Source organism: Cryptomeria japonica, chromosome 2, assembly GCF_030272615.1.
Source record: "Cryptomeria japonica chromosome 2, Sugi_1.0, whole genome shotgun sequence".
Taxonomy (NCBI): Eukaryota; Viridiplantae; Streptophyta; class Pinopsida; order Cupressales; family Cupressaceae; genus Cryptomeria; species Cryptomeria japonica.
The window spans coordinates 491512008-491526732 of NC_081406.1; the positions used below are offsets into that span (position 1 = coordinate 491512008).

Below are 14725 nucleotides of genomic sequence, written 5' to 3' on the forward strand. Positions count from 1 at the left end.
TCCAAGGAAGAAAGAGGTAACTTACTGATTCCTATAAAAGACTCATTTTTCACTCCATTGCCATGTAGGTTCACTTGCACTGGAGGTGACAAAAGAGAAGTTTTGGGAGCTTCGTAACTATCTTGTATGTAATTTTGTGGATCTGTATTAGCTCCTAAGATGGCTATGTCTCCTGTGAGCAAGAACTCTTCAGTGTAATCTGGGTTTTGATTAGTAATCTATAATCAATTAAAAAAATGCCATCTGCATGTAGATTATGAACATTGAAACTATAATTTGTCATTTTTATTTATATTGAATATAATGTCCCCTATCAAGAGACTACCTGTTTCCCATTAATTAACATACATCATTAAGCATTACTGTCTTAAATTAGGTTATTGAAGTTAAAAATATATATATAATGCAATAAATAGCTGATTAAATTTAGGGTTTGCCCTCTCACTTCTTCCCTAACCCTAACAGAAGATGGTGGAATTACTGTGCTACAGCGCTTGAAACAGTCTACAAGTGGGCTCCCTCAAGGTTTCTTAGGACATATGTATCCATACCCCATCTTGGGAACTTCCACTCAAGGTTTAAAGAATACATGACCTTACACATCTTGGGATCTACCCATCTTGTAACTGAATTACTCCGCCTCTCCCTACACAAAGCCCCTATCCCATGTAGGTATTAGCCGAAGAGCAAGGATCAGACTGTTTATTATATTAACTTTCCAAGTATTACAAATGCAGAAGTAATCAAGCATTAACCTGAGTTACTAATTATTACTGGCCTATATTATGGCCAGTATTTCCTGATATATATATTTATTAATACAGTTTCCCAGAAAATAGTTTAATTGTTCTTTACTCATAATATTTTATATAATGTAATCTGCAGATAGTCATTAGGTGAGATACATCTTACCAATAATTACCACAGGCAGTGATGTTGGATCCTCTCCTTGATGTGGTATAGTTTTCCTGGTATTAATCTCCTGATCTGATTCGATGGTGATATCACTGAAGGTTTTTGATTCCTTTCCTTTATATCTCTCAATGTGAGGGAGAGGTCACACCTCTTCATCTTGTATGCCCTTTGGCAAGAGACACACCCTTTCACCATTAGCACCCTTTGAAAGAGTGCAACTCTTCATTATATTTGTCCTCTGAAAGGAACACAACCTTTCACAATCAAATGTGCACTTCTTATTTAAATCAGATCTGCACTTCTGATTCCCAAATTATTCCCCTCAAATGAGGTTCTCTTCTCCCTTTTATATCTCATGTTTGAGGGAGTCACTGTTGAAATAATAGCTAGCTCGGATACCTATTGTATTTTGATGTTGTCAATGACAATTAAAATACACTTGTATTATCTTTTATGTAAATGTGTTATTGGGCTGGACCCAAAATGTAACGTGGAAAGGCAATTCCATAACTATTGGGCTGGACCCAAATGTCTAACGTGGAAAATATACAATAACAATATAACATTATTCATGCAAGCCGACATGAGGATAATTAGCGCCAAAAGGTTGATATATAACTACTCCAAGATGAAGTCATTTGAATACAATCATTTTTCATACAATGCTATCTGCTCTCCTAGCAGCAATCCTTCCTCATGCGAACTTGTGCAAGGCGATTGTGAAAACTCTTCAAGGTTGATTGTGGCAAAGTTGTCAAAGTTCTTCATAAAGTCTCTTGTGCGAATCAGATCTAGACATCTGCTGCTCCTCCTTATCATCTGCTGTTAATGAACGGCTGCATTCATCACTGATTTCTTGAACAGCAATCTGAGATAAGTCATTGCCTTGTAAACTGTCTATTTTGGGATAATACATATCACATTTAAAGGCTGGGTTTTTCACCTCCAAGAGGGAGGTTTTCCCAGGGTATCGGTGTCTTGTGTCTCGTGTTTTATTGCTGTTACTGTTTATTCAGTCTGATTATAATCTAATTGGTTAAATTAACATCTGATTGCTTAAAATTAACGGTCACAACTTTTCATTCCATGTCTTTTGACCATTAATTAACCAGATTAAATTTTAATTATATTATTTTATATTTTAATTTTTATTCTTTTGTATTTTAATTATAATTACATTATTTTATATTTTAATTTTTATTCTTTTGTATTTTAATTTTATTATTATTTATTATTAAATTATATTTCAAAGTGGGGACATAACATTGAAACTCTAAGTTGATATGTATTGAACTCATTTTTTGTTTCAAGATGTGTAACTCTAATTCTGTTCTATATAAGAAAGAAATTGCGTTACCAGTCCACTGTTTAGAGAATCTAGGTCCTGATCCAGTTTAAACCAGGTTCGGGGTCCAGGTACGTCTGTCGTGGGTCCCTATAGGGTTTTTCCCATGGACTGTGGGTCCAGCCCGGATGGACCTGAGTGAACCTGGAGAAAAATTTCGACCCCAAACATGCCATTCTATCAAATTTGACAATTTTAAAAAAATTTACTTTTGTTGACTTATTTTTTATTCCAAGGCCATGCACAAGTTCACAGTAAATTGTTGAAGAATCAATCTAAATACAAAGAGCTCATAATACCGTCCACATTATCTCAGATTTGCAACAAGTTCAGCTCTACTTAGAAAAACACTAGCAGTGATTTTTCTTTGGAAAATATCACAAGCTCAAACCTATTTGGTAAGGACCTTACACCTTTTTGCTACAGCATGGAGAAAATGCTTTGAAACTATATCTTCTTTCTCAGCTTGGTATACAAAGTCGTCGTTGCACATCAACTTCAGCTGTATAAGCCACTACATACTGAAGAAGAAATTGTCAGATAGAATTCCACATTTCAATCTAATTTGTATGATTGTATTCTTCTTGATGTCCATACCAACATATTAGGGGAAACTCCACTAAGTTGTTCACAAAGGCTCTTCGGCAATTGCCAAATCAAACTAAGTGGATGTCCTGACCAGGATTATGCAACATTTTCTACATCTATCAGTTCCTGATAGATCATGAAAGTAAATTATATTCAGATAACTAAGCTACTAATCTCACTTCACTAGTTAAATTGATTAAACATGCAACTGCAAGGGTATCATAAGTTCTTTGTATTTGTATTTTGAACTTAATTACTGCAGCAAATATATGTATATTTCTGATTTTTATATGTTTTTGTATGAACGAACCCAAAGCAAACCCAACCTCACAAATATTTTGACTGGACCTGCAAACAGAACCGTTGAACCCAAACCTGAACCAGTAACTTAGGAAAGAAAGAAAGAAATTTTTTTAACATCCACCAGGCTAAACAAAAATATCCTATGGGACAATCAACCCTGCCATCTTTGATTTTTGCAATTCAATCTTTTTTCTATTCAAGAAGATGATGAGCTCCCCCAACTTCTCAACAGCCCCCTCACTGAATAGGCTAAACCAAGAACCAGCTGTCAAGATATTTACATAATTGTCTCTGATGTCTTCATTGGCATCGCACTCCAAACTTTAAATCAGTAACCTGTGCTTAAATTCAGTCATATGCATGTTGTTTAAGAATCTTTTTACAAATTTTGTATGTATAGTTTGTTATATCAGTGCAGACTGCTCCTGTTTGTGCTTGGGAGCTTGGTTCGTAGAATTTCAAGGGAGGGTTGTTTGCTGTTAGCTCCTTGTTTGGTTCTGTGGAGCAGGTATGAATTGGTGCCCTCTGATGAGGATTGTTTTTGGGGATGGATGTAGTAGTTCGGGCTGGTAGTTTGCTGTCCAATTTTGGACTTTTATGGACATAACGATGTAATACTTTCATACCATTAATATATACAGGTGCAGCCCCCATATAGCTGCTATTTGCCTATTAAAAAAAAAAGAATCTATTTACAAATTTATGGGTTTTTTAATGTTTGGAAAATTTGTTAGTTATTGCCGGGCTTTTCCCCAAGTTTTTCCCAAGTCTGGAGTGATTGAAAATTTTGGATTAGCTGAGTTTTTCCCAAGTCCAAGTTTTTCAACTGGGATTTAGTAGGAGAAAAGAGTTTGTGACATCACAGACAAATGTCAGGTTCAAGGCAATCTTCCAACTGAGATTATTACTAAGCAACAAGGTACCACTAGCCTAGTTAACATGTTATAGACAAGGATATTGTCCATGTGAAAAATCCTACATGTATAATGAATGTATGAAACCATCAAGCATGTCCATATTAATTGTAAGAGGACCCAGAAAACAAGTTCATAGATTTGCATTGCGCATTGAAGAAGGATTGGAAAGCTTAATAATGTTGAAATATTGACCATGTAAGGCATTACTATCTAAAAATGATAATTTTGAGAATTATATTTCCAGAATTTATAATAATATATTGTATGCCAAAATTCAAAGCTACTCAAAGTAATCCAATACAACCGGATGACATCAACAGATAGTGAACTATTAATAATCTACCAAAGTGCCAGTTTTTTTTTTGGCTGTTATGGTTATCCAAATTTCAGTTTTCAAGAATCTATAAAGACATAACATAAATAATTTGTTGGACATGCAGAAGAAGACAATTACTCATGAAAAATATACCAAAGCTTCCAATTGCATGGAATGAAGAAAAGAAAGATGTAGAAAGTTTACATGGTCAAGTAATAGAACGTCATCTTCTTCTTCTAGTCGTGAAAAGTCAATAGCACGTTGTCCTGTAACAAGCTCCAAAAGTGTAATGCCATATCCAAAAACATCTGTCCTCTCCGATGACCTCCCAGTTGATAAGTACTCTGGAGCAATGTGACCCATGGTCCCACGCACTTGGGTTGTCACATGGGTCTTCCTCGCATCAACCAACTTTGCTAGGCCAAAATCACCAACAACAGCTTCAAAATCCTCATCAAGTAAAACATTAGCAGCTTTCACATCCCTGTGAATTATTTTAGGATTGCAATGTTCATGAAGGTACTCCAACCCACGGGCTGCACCTAAGGCAATGTGTTTCCTAGTTGGCCAATCCAAAACCTTCTCCCCAGGTTTTAGTTCTGCATAACAAACAGCAAGTTAGTCAACTCTCTTCTCTAATTTCCTGTTAATAGACTGTTCACGTTAGCCTCTTCTAAAATGATACTTGATAACATTTTCTACCATAGCTCTAGTTACAGGCCCCAGTTTCAGCAAGTTTGAGAAACTTTTAGAAGGCCTTCAATATATTGCATATTTAAGATTAAAAATCAATAAATAATAAAATAAAGAGAGAAGGATCAAATTGCATTAGAGTCAGAATGGGGCTCAATAAAGAAATTAAAGACAAACGAATAAAGAGTACACCTACCATAGTCTAATGAAGATTTATTTGGAAAACGAGAACTTAATGAATGAGGAAACTCGCCCTCCCCTATCACATCTATATCGCTATTCTGGAAGAAATAACTGTTCTTAGCATCGTAACACTCGCAATTTTATCATATGTTTTTGTGGTCGATGGTCCACTATGTTTTCAGTCTCTGTCATGTCAAATATGTAACCACATTCATTGAAGTTCAATTTTGTTATTTTAGGCTGCCTCTTATCCTAAGATACTTGTCTTTTTTCTTTTGTGATTTTCAGCTGAATATTTGATGTCTACTCTCTGTATCAGCTGATCAAAGTCCTCTTAAGGATGGTCTGATAAATCTAAATCCCACCATTTAATTACAGTTCTATTATAAATATATTGCTTTTCTATTAAAACAGGGAGGCATATTGATGCCCAAATCCTTAACAAATTGACTAGCATAAAACAAGGAAAAGAATCTATTAAAGACTACAAGTAGGATGTCGAATTAAGTAACAATGCTGGATAATCCAATCAGAGATGATATAGAACAGCAATACTTTGTGAATGGATTAAGGAAAATGTTCACAGAAAATCCAGGGGCAATACCAAGTTGCCAACATCAAAATACAAATATGCATACTAATGGATGCTACGTGTTGAATGCCAAAACTTATTTGCCAAAAAGAAAAATGAAAATGGACACACAAGTCCAAATTAGTGAGACAAATGATATGAAAGTACATTTTCAATAAGCAAGATTATAGTGTTGAAATGTAAAAATGAGGACCATAAAGAAGATGAACAGGTAGTGAAATATTGTGGAATGTAAAACGCCAAGAATCCCAATATAAGTGAGTTCTGTTTAAGCTAAAAATTAACAACGCTGATAAGCAATGCCTGATAGTGCAACAAACACCATCAAGCAGAGGTCATAGGAACAAAAAAAGTTGACAATCTTAATGTAATAGCAGTATTGAAACATGAGGGCCAAGAACGCCAATCTTGAAGGACAGAAAAGGTTGGCTTCTTCTTCATTCCAAATATGTAATAAACGGGTGCACTTCAGTAATGAAAATGGATAGGTGCATTAGAAAACGAAGAATGCAAAATGCTATCCAAGCTGTTAAGGAAATTGCACCTCTACCTTAAAATACAGCTGAACAACCATTCACTAGACAAAGAAAAACAAGAAGAAAAGAAAAAGAATTCCATGCAGCACCTAGTGTCATTGATACCAGGGAGGCTAGGACTAATGTTACAATTCGAGACAAAATGTTGATGGATTATTTACTGTAGATAGCTGAAACACAAATACCACAACCATCCAAACACAACAAATGACAGAGGAAAGAGACATGTTACTGGGAAAAGATGGGTTTCCAAAATAACAATTGAAAGAGGAGATATGGTCCTACCAAATGCATTACTTGATGGAGAGTAAGGGTTGAACATAGATATTAGGAAAACCACCCTTGTTAGGAGTTGTATTCAAACTGCAAATAGATAATTAAGAATATATTGCACTATTAGGAACTCATTTACCGAGAAATTGAAATATCAAAGAAAGTAATAAAAGCAGTTTTCTTAATTATGTGGATGGAAATGTATGGTAGACATTACAGTGCAATTCTATGATGCCTATGCTTGGAACAGGTTAAAGCTATCCATAAATTTGAAGACAAAGCCAGAACACTCAAAATTGGTAAATCCAGACTAAGAATGGACACAATAAGAAACCAAATAATTGGAGAAGAATATTCTAGTTCGACTGAAGATTCAGATAGAGAATCTCAACTAGATGATGAGAGTGTCCTACATTTGTATGAATACCTGACAGTAGGTATAAGGATAGAGATTTTCTAAATTAGCAAAACTGAGAGTGTGGTGAAGGTGTGTGCCCTTACTATTGGAGGTCACATGTTCTAACCCAAAGGGAATTAGGATTGTACACCTTATTGAACTATATATAAAGTAAATGGACAAAAGCATTTGATAGCATCTATACACATCCTCTTTCTCTAAGCATATGCAACCAGCTAAATGAAGCAAGCTAGCATTGAAAGCCAAGGTCCAAAACTTGCTAATTAATCAGTGGACTGTTGTACAATATGGAACCCAACCAAAACTTGAGCTGTGCGATAAAAGCAGAGATCTGCAAGGTGATCAGAGATGTACTTCAAGAGGGACATGAGGTTCTTGCTTGATGCAACATGGGAACTCACCCCACAGCATGAAAGGTACTCTTAGCAGGCCTATGGTGATCAACACTTCACCACAATGTGAAGGATTGGGTAATATAATGTGATAATGTCAAGGAGTTGGAAAGACACAGGAGAAAGATTTCATGCCCCTTGCGATCTCAAACACAAGGCCTATTTGAGGATGGGGATTGCATTTCATTGGTCCATTAGGGTAAGTACATTGTAATTGCCACAAAGTACTTGATCAAGTGGGCTGAAGCAAAGCGCTCAGCCAAATAACAGTGCTCAAGTACAAATTGGTTCATTTACAAGCAAGTAGTTACCAGATTTGGAAGCATAATACAAATGAGTGACAAAGGTGGGCACTTCATAATCATGCAATTCAGTTGACAACAATTTTTTTAATCTTTCACCCCCTCTCTATCTCATACTACCCATGAGCCAACAAACAAGTTGAGCCCACTAATAAGGTTCTAATTTCGATGATCTAGACTTCATGTGAGATATTAGGTACATATTGGGAGGAATGGTTGCCTACAGTATTATGGGAATATCAGATTGCATACAAGCCGACTACCAGGGACACACCTTTCCAGCTGATGTACAATCAAGAAGTCATAAAACCAATGAAGTACCATGTGCCTAGTATAAGGATCAAAAACATAGACTAGGGAATAAAGAGGGCCTAAAAGAGAGATTTTAGAGACTTGAAAAGTTGAACAAACAGAGAGTAAGAGCACAGTGAACAACTAACTCATGCAATGAAATGGAGGAGGAAGCACTAGCACAACAAACACTTACAAAAGATGGTCCTCTGCAACAGCTCGGTGTGCAATTTTTGTTAACAGTTATAATTGCATAGATTCAAACTACAAACATTGTGAGAGGAGCAAGTGAGCAAGGAGATCATAACTCATAGGAGGAACTCAATGAGATAGAGGTTAGTCGAGCACTTGCTGTTTTTCTCTTTCCCGCCTACACTTGTCTTTCCACATTGGGATATTCCTCCTATGAGCTCTCCTCACACCCTACAAACAGTTTCAACTGCAACAAGTTCACCTAGGCTATTCCAACAAGAAGAGGGTAAACAATTCAAGAACCAAAGCTACACCACTCCCAAGAGGAATTCATATCTTCTAATACAGCTACATAGTTTGGGATGAGTAGTTCTTACTCAATGAGGGACTATTTTTATGCATTTTTCCCACCCGGACTCAACAAACCCTCTTGGCCATTTATGAAAATTGGATCAGTTAAGTGCTCATATAAATATGTTGGATATTCCTCCTATAAGCTCTCCCACACCCTACCTATAGTTACAACTTTCAACTGCAAAAGTTCACCTAGGCTATACCAAAAAGAAGAGGGTAACCAGTTCTAGAACCAAAGCTACACCACTTGCAAGAGGAATTCATATCTTCCACTACAGCTACATAGTTTGGGATGAGTAGTTCTTCTTACTCGATGAGGGACTCTATTTCTATGCATCTTCCCCCCCTGGACTCAACAAACCCTCTTAGCTCAAGGGACACTTGATGTGGCCTCCATAGTTCAGACTGTGGACTTTTCTCTGTAAAATTGAGGAGACAGCTCATATTAAGAAATTTGTGGAGGACTTCCATTGGAGTTGTATGAATTTTTATGAGCCAAGATTGTCCAAAGAACATTCCAAAATGTTAGAATAGTGCCTGCTAGTCAAAACTCGTCCTATAGTTCTTGTTTCAATTGGTCATACCTTGAAAGCTTTGTACTCCATCACACATCATTTTATAATCTACAAATGATGCTGCAAAATGTTGTGAGCAATATCATGGACATGAAGAAGTGGCCAAAGTTACCACTGTTAATGAAACCTTGTGGAGTGAGGCAAACCAAAAAAGGGCTGGGTTTCAAGAAAAAATGACTCGCTTATCGAGGCTCTTGTTGCTAAAATTGCTGAGTCAAACAATAAGTGGCTCAATTGAAGATGGTGTAGCCAAGAATTCATTAGAGAGAAATCAATTTCAAGACAAGGTTCAAGACAATATCCACATGGTTAAAAGCTTCCAAGAAGGATATCATATCAACACACCACTTGAACCAGCATATAAAACAAGTCTACAAAGTCCAAGGTCTAGTCAAGCAACATCAACCTACTGGAATAGTTTCTTTAGGATAAGCAGGATCCAATGTAACTCCAATAACATCTTCCTCAACTCCTCTATGATTTTTTTTCTATTTTGCTCATGCTTTATCAAATGGGACTTTTTACTTTTCTTTTATTGTGGGGGCAATAATGTAGACGTTATGTTATTATGTTTATACATGTTATGATAACTAAGTTCTGTTATGTTAATTGACTGCTCAGATTGTGTCAGTTACCAAATGGTTGTAAATAGTTAGACCCAACGATTAGGGGCCCCTAAATTATGAGAGGACTTCCATATATTTGCTTGCATTGTAATTGAACACTACCTGTAGAATTAAACATAAATCGTTACATTCTCATTTAGTCATTATTGATATGATGTTATTTTTAACTTGTACTTCAACTTATTATCTTGTATGGTAGTTTATGTAGTCAATACCTTATAAATCAATGTTTTACAGAGAAGTATGGCCCTCACAAGAGCATGGAGACTCTACTCTTTACTCTCACTTGCAGTTTGCAACTCCTACCTATCCCGTGGACATCTTTGCAAGAAAATCCTACTCTTGACTCCATTTGCTAATGAAAGAATAAATGCTTCTAATACTTTGATGAAGAAGCAATGACAGATTTCCAAACATTTGCTTCTAGGTGTTGACTTATCCCCCAATGATTCCTCGTATATTCAATGATGTGAGCAATCAATCAACTTCATTGGGGTGTGTGCCAATCCATTTTCGCCACCTCCAAAACATTAGATGGTTGGTCACCCATTTCCATCAGTTATGTATAAGTAGGAAAATTTTGAAAGTCAGAGTGGATTCCTTCTGAGGGATCAAATGGTCAAATTTTTGGATGAAAATAGATTTATTTATTTTGATAGACATTGATATTATTGATGATATTGACATTATGAAGCTAATAAATGTGCTTGACAACATTATTTTTATGTGATATTATTAACGTGATTTATCATTTATGTGATGTGATGTAATGTTAATTATGTTATGAACTATTGTGTATATATATGATGATCTGACGTTGTCGTTGAGTATGAAGTGGATGCAAGGTCAACCGTCAAAGGCGGACATATGACCGAGGAGGGGTCTCCTAGTTTGTCGGCAGTAACTCACGGAATGTAAACCTGTGCATATACACACAAATAATAATAATTAAATAAGATTAATTACATTAAATATTAAAATCAAATTTAGAAAGTTTATGATAAACAAAATTATAATATTAATTAAATTCGAATTTACGATTTTCGAAAATAAAAATCATTAAAATTTAAATTTAAGCATGTTTTAAATTAACACGAGTTAAAATTGGAACGTAGAGTCGAACTCCCTGTGACTCCAGTCCAACTCTTGATTTGCATAAGTGTTTCCACTCTTTTCTCTGATAACTGGCTATTTCCTCCTTCACTAATTGCTCTCAACTTGAGTTTCTCTATTTCAACTCCCCTCTCACCATTACTTTCATCAGTCTAGATCCACACATTGTGGATCGATTTTCTCAACCCACAGAAGTTTTTAAACAAACCTGAGATACCATTTGGGGGGGAGGCAATAGAATTGAAATCAAACTTGGGGGCTTCCTTCATCACACCCCTCTCAATTCCCTTTGGGCAATTCTATTGGCTGCACAGGTGGTTTGGGGGAGATCAAACTGCCTCTCATCTCCTTCCCACCATTTTTGCAGAGTGATTGCTAGCTGGAAAAGACCGTGGAAGCATCAGATATCTGTTGGAGGGAAGCGTGTGGGGCTGCCTGCACGAAAATAAAAATATCGCCCTCTACTCTTCTCATTCAATTTTGTTTGGGTAATGTCATTCGTTTTTGTTGATTCCCACCGCTATTTGCTGGTCTATTTCCTTGTATTTGCAGTACATAACATGAATTATTCGAATGATGAATTCATTATTTTCTAGTTCAAATTTGACCGGGCGGGTTGATGCTTAATGTGGAGGGAAGGAGACTTAATCCAAACATCGCTGCCTTCCCAATGACAGGGCAAAACCTGTGATTTATCCCATCTGCTATTTGATCGATTTTGATCACCTAGCTTTGCTGAAGATTTTTTCCTGAAAATCGCTGTATAGTGGCATTGATCTTGATTTATTAATTCTGTAGTTTTTTTTCAGTTTCCTTGGCCGATTTTCTTAATTTCAATTCACTAACCAGTTTTGACTGCCAATTTCTCTTGTGAGTTGGCTAAGGGGGGGAATCGATTTATCTTTGCATTTTAATTTTCTGTCAGCTGGATGAAAATCACTATATACAGAGTGGTCATGGTTCGGTTTTCATAGCTGGCATTGGGGGGGCGGGGGGGCAGGGGCCTCACTAAAATTGCACCCCACAATCTTCTCTTCCCTCTGTGTTTTGTTGAATGGGCCGATCTGCATTATATACATTGGATTTAATTTGGTTGTTGTTTAAAAATCGCATTATATTTATTTTGGACTTGGTTTGGTTGCTGTGATAATATCGATTTGGGCTAGGCACAATCGAACTCTTGTCTCATCTTGGCTGGTGAAACCGATGCATTGGTGCTCCCATCATGATCACACCCCTCTCTTCTCCTCTGTGAATTTGTCTGAAGTTCATTACTTGGTTGCTGAGAATATTATGTTTTTGAAACATTATTGCTGTTTGGCTGAGCCTGTTCGACCCCTAGCATAGATAATTGGGTGTAACTTCATTTATTCCCTTCACCCCTGCTGGAAACCATTGAATCACCAGCTGTCAATTCATACAGGTTGCAGACAGAAGTCGATTCTGAGACCATTTTGACAGAATAAGTCGAATATCTCAGCTAACTTATGTTTTTCTGTGTCTTGGTTTTATTAGTTCTATTATTTATAGTATGATTTGATTTTTCAATCTTCACTAATTCGTTTCAAATCACTGATATTCACTAATTTATCAGTTTCTACATTAATTCTGTTATTGCTACTATATATAACTCATCATTCAATCGGATATATATATATATAGGATGTGTTTATTTATTTATTGCAGTTCTTGAAGTTAAATGGAATTTAATTTCCATAATTGGGTATAATTGAGAGAGAGAAATATTAAATACAGAACAATATCTTAATAATAAATGAAAACTGATTGGGAGGGGTAATTTAACTGTCTATGATGGATGAATTTGGAAGGATGTGCTTGTTTATGGGTTAAACCAGGGAAGGGTGTTTTCACCTACCCCAAAAGGGTTAAATTGGCCAAATAACTTAATTTATTCTCTCTGCCATAACACATGTAGCTAAGTTCAACAGTTTGGTTGTTAGATACTACATGCATGCACAAGTTCCATTCCCGACAGTTGGTTCTGATTTGCTTGGAACTCCATCGTGAGGGATGGGAGCTCATCATGAGCACCGGGAAGCATAAGCTTCATTTGGTTGAGCGGATAAAATGCCTGGGTCATATGTTCGTCTTCTAGTTTGCAGATGGAGGTGAGTCCAATGGCAATGGAGATGCTAAATCCGGAGACAAAGATTTACTTATTGCTTTGTAAAGTCCTATGGACTAATGGATTTATCTATTATTGTATCATTGTATCAGTAACAATAACCAGTATGGTCTCATGAGTAAGCTATATGAGCTATGTAAAGGGCCTATGGGGTCTACTGTCATAAATGCAACAGGAAGTCGTCATGTAAATATAACTAACAAAAAGGAAGGAAAAACCACCAATCCACTAACCTACTAACATGTGTCCTTGTGTGTGCATGATTTACTGCTTGTGTGCTTTACTCGTTTTGCTATCTTCCATTCATGAATGCAGGGTTTCGATGATGCTAACTTAAGTTTGATAAATTTATTTTAATCATAAGCACACTAACTATGGGTTTGCAATAATCATCCAATCTTCATGTTATTTTCTTAGTTTCTACATGCACGTTGACATCTAGTTTATCTTGACTTCATTATTATCTTGCATATGCATGTTAATTATCTTATGTTAAATTTTGCACTTGTGTTAATGGTAATTTGTATACATTTGTATAAATGTATGTTAGACTTTAATTAGGATTTAATTATGCTAATTAGTCTAAGGTTAGGACTAGCAGGTCCTTACATCCTAGGTGGCATTCTAGAAGTTACTTGTAATGGGGCCATGTTCACCTTATTTACTTATGGTTACCTAGGCATTTAATATTTGCATCATATATTTAATGTTTGTATCAAGGTAATTTTCATCCTACCTCATCACCTTGCCCATATAAGCAAGGCTTCTCATGTACATTTTGTATGTCTATTATCATATTCAATCAATCTTTGCATTGTTGAAGCAAGCTATTCTTGCCATACTCTCTTGTCGAAGTTATTTAAAGTCTTTCAGGGATCTTGGGGGTCATGTGGAGTTACCTAATTACTCCAACATGCTAGAGCTACTTTTGGCATGATTTTGTCATCTCTGCCACTCTTCTTCATTAGGAATATTTTCTTTGGCAGATTGACATCTTTGTAAGTTGAAATTTAGTGATGCTGCCCTTACTCTGCTCCATTGTCCTTGTCATATGCTTTGTGTCAATGAGTCATTTGGAGTGTTAGGGTAGTTACATAAACCATTTGCCACCCTTCTCTTCTTTCTTGTGCCTGAGCCTCCGATAGCTGGGAACTTCTTCACATTTTGCTTGGGGTGGTGTAACCTCAAACAATGTACAAGAAATTGGAAAAAAAAAACACCAAGACAACTTCACAATTTGACAAGGGAGGAATTTAGTTGACTTTGATAACATGACTAGAAGGACTAGTTACTTGGTCGTGAGTGAAATTTTGTAATAGTAGAGTGGGTACTAACAAGACTTATACAAGATGTTCCCATCTAAAAAACTTCTCAAAAAATCTATTAGATTACTTTCTTTTCCCACTGAAAATTAATGGGAAATGAAAATGATAATTAGTACATGGACAATGAAAGATACTTTACTTTTTGGAACATGGTTCTGAAACATGTCATATTTTCTAAAGAGTATTGAAACTCTAACCACCAATCCACGGATGACTTCCCCAACCACAAAAAACCTATTGTAGCAAGTCTAAAACCCTAAGATCTACAAAAAGTGGTAAAAAATCTGCCTTAAACCCTGATGGAACCCTATAAGAAAACTGAAGAGAAAC

At 36.1% G+C, this 14725-nt stretch overlaps 1 protein-coding gene across 13 annotated transcripts in view; it reads right to left on the reverse strand.

Moving 5' to 3' along the window:
• Positions 1 to 14725, reverse strand: part of LOC131873647 (LRR receptor kinase SERK2-like) — a 101455-nt gene that overhangs the window by 6033 nt on the left and 80697 nt on the right. For all 13 annotated transcript variants that reach the window (XM_059216670.1, XM_059216669.1, XM_059216677.1 and 10 more), the window contains one exon: positions 4589 to 4983. In XM_059216670.1, the coding sequence (XP_059072653.1) occupies positions 4589 to 4983 (395 nt within the window). The remainder of the gene's footprint in view (positions 1 to 4588; positions 4984 to 14725) is intronic.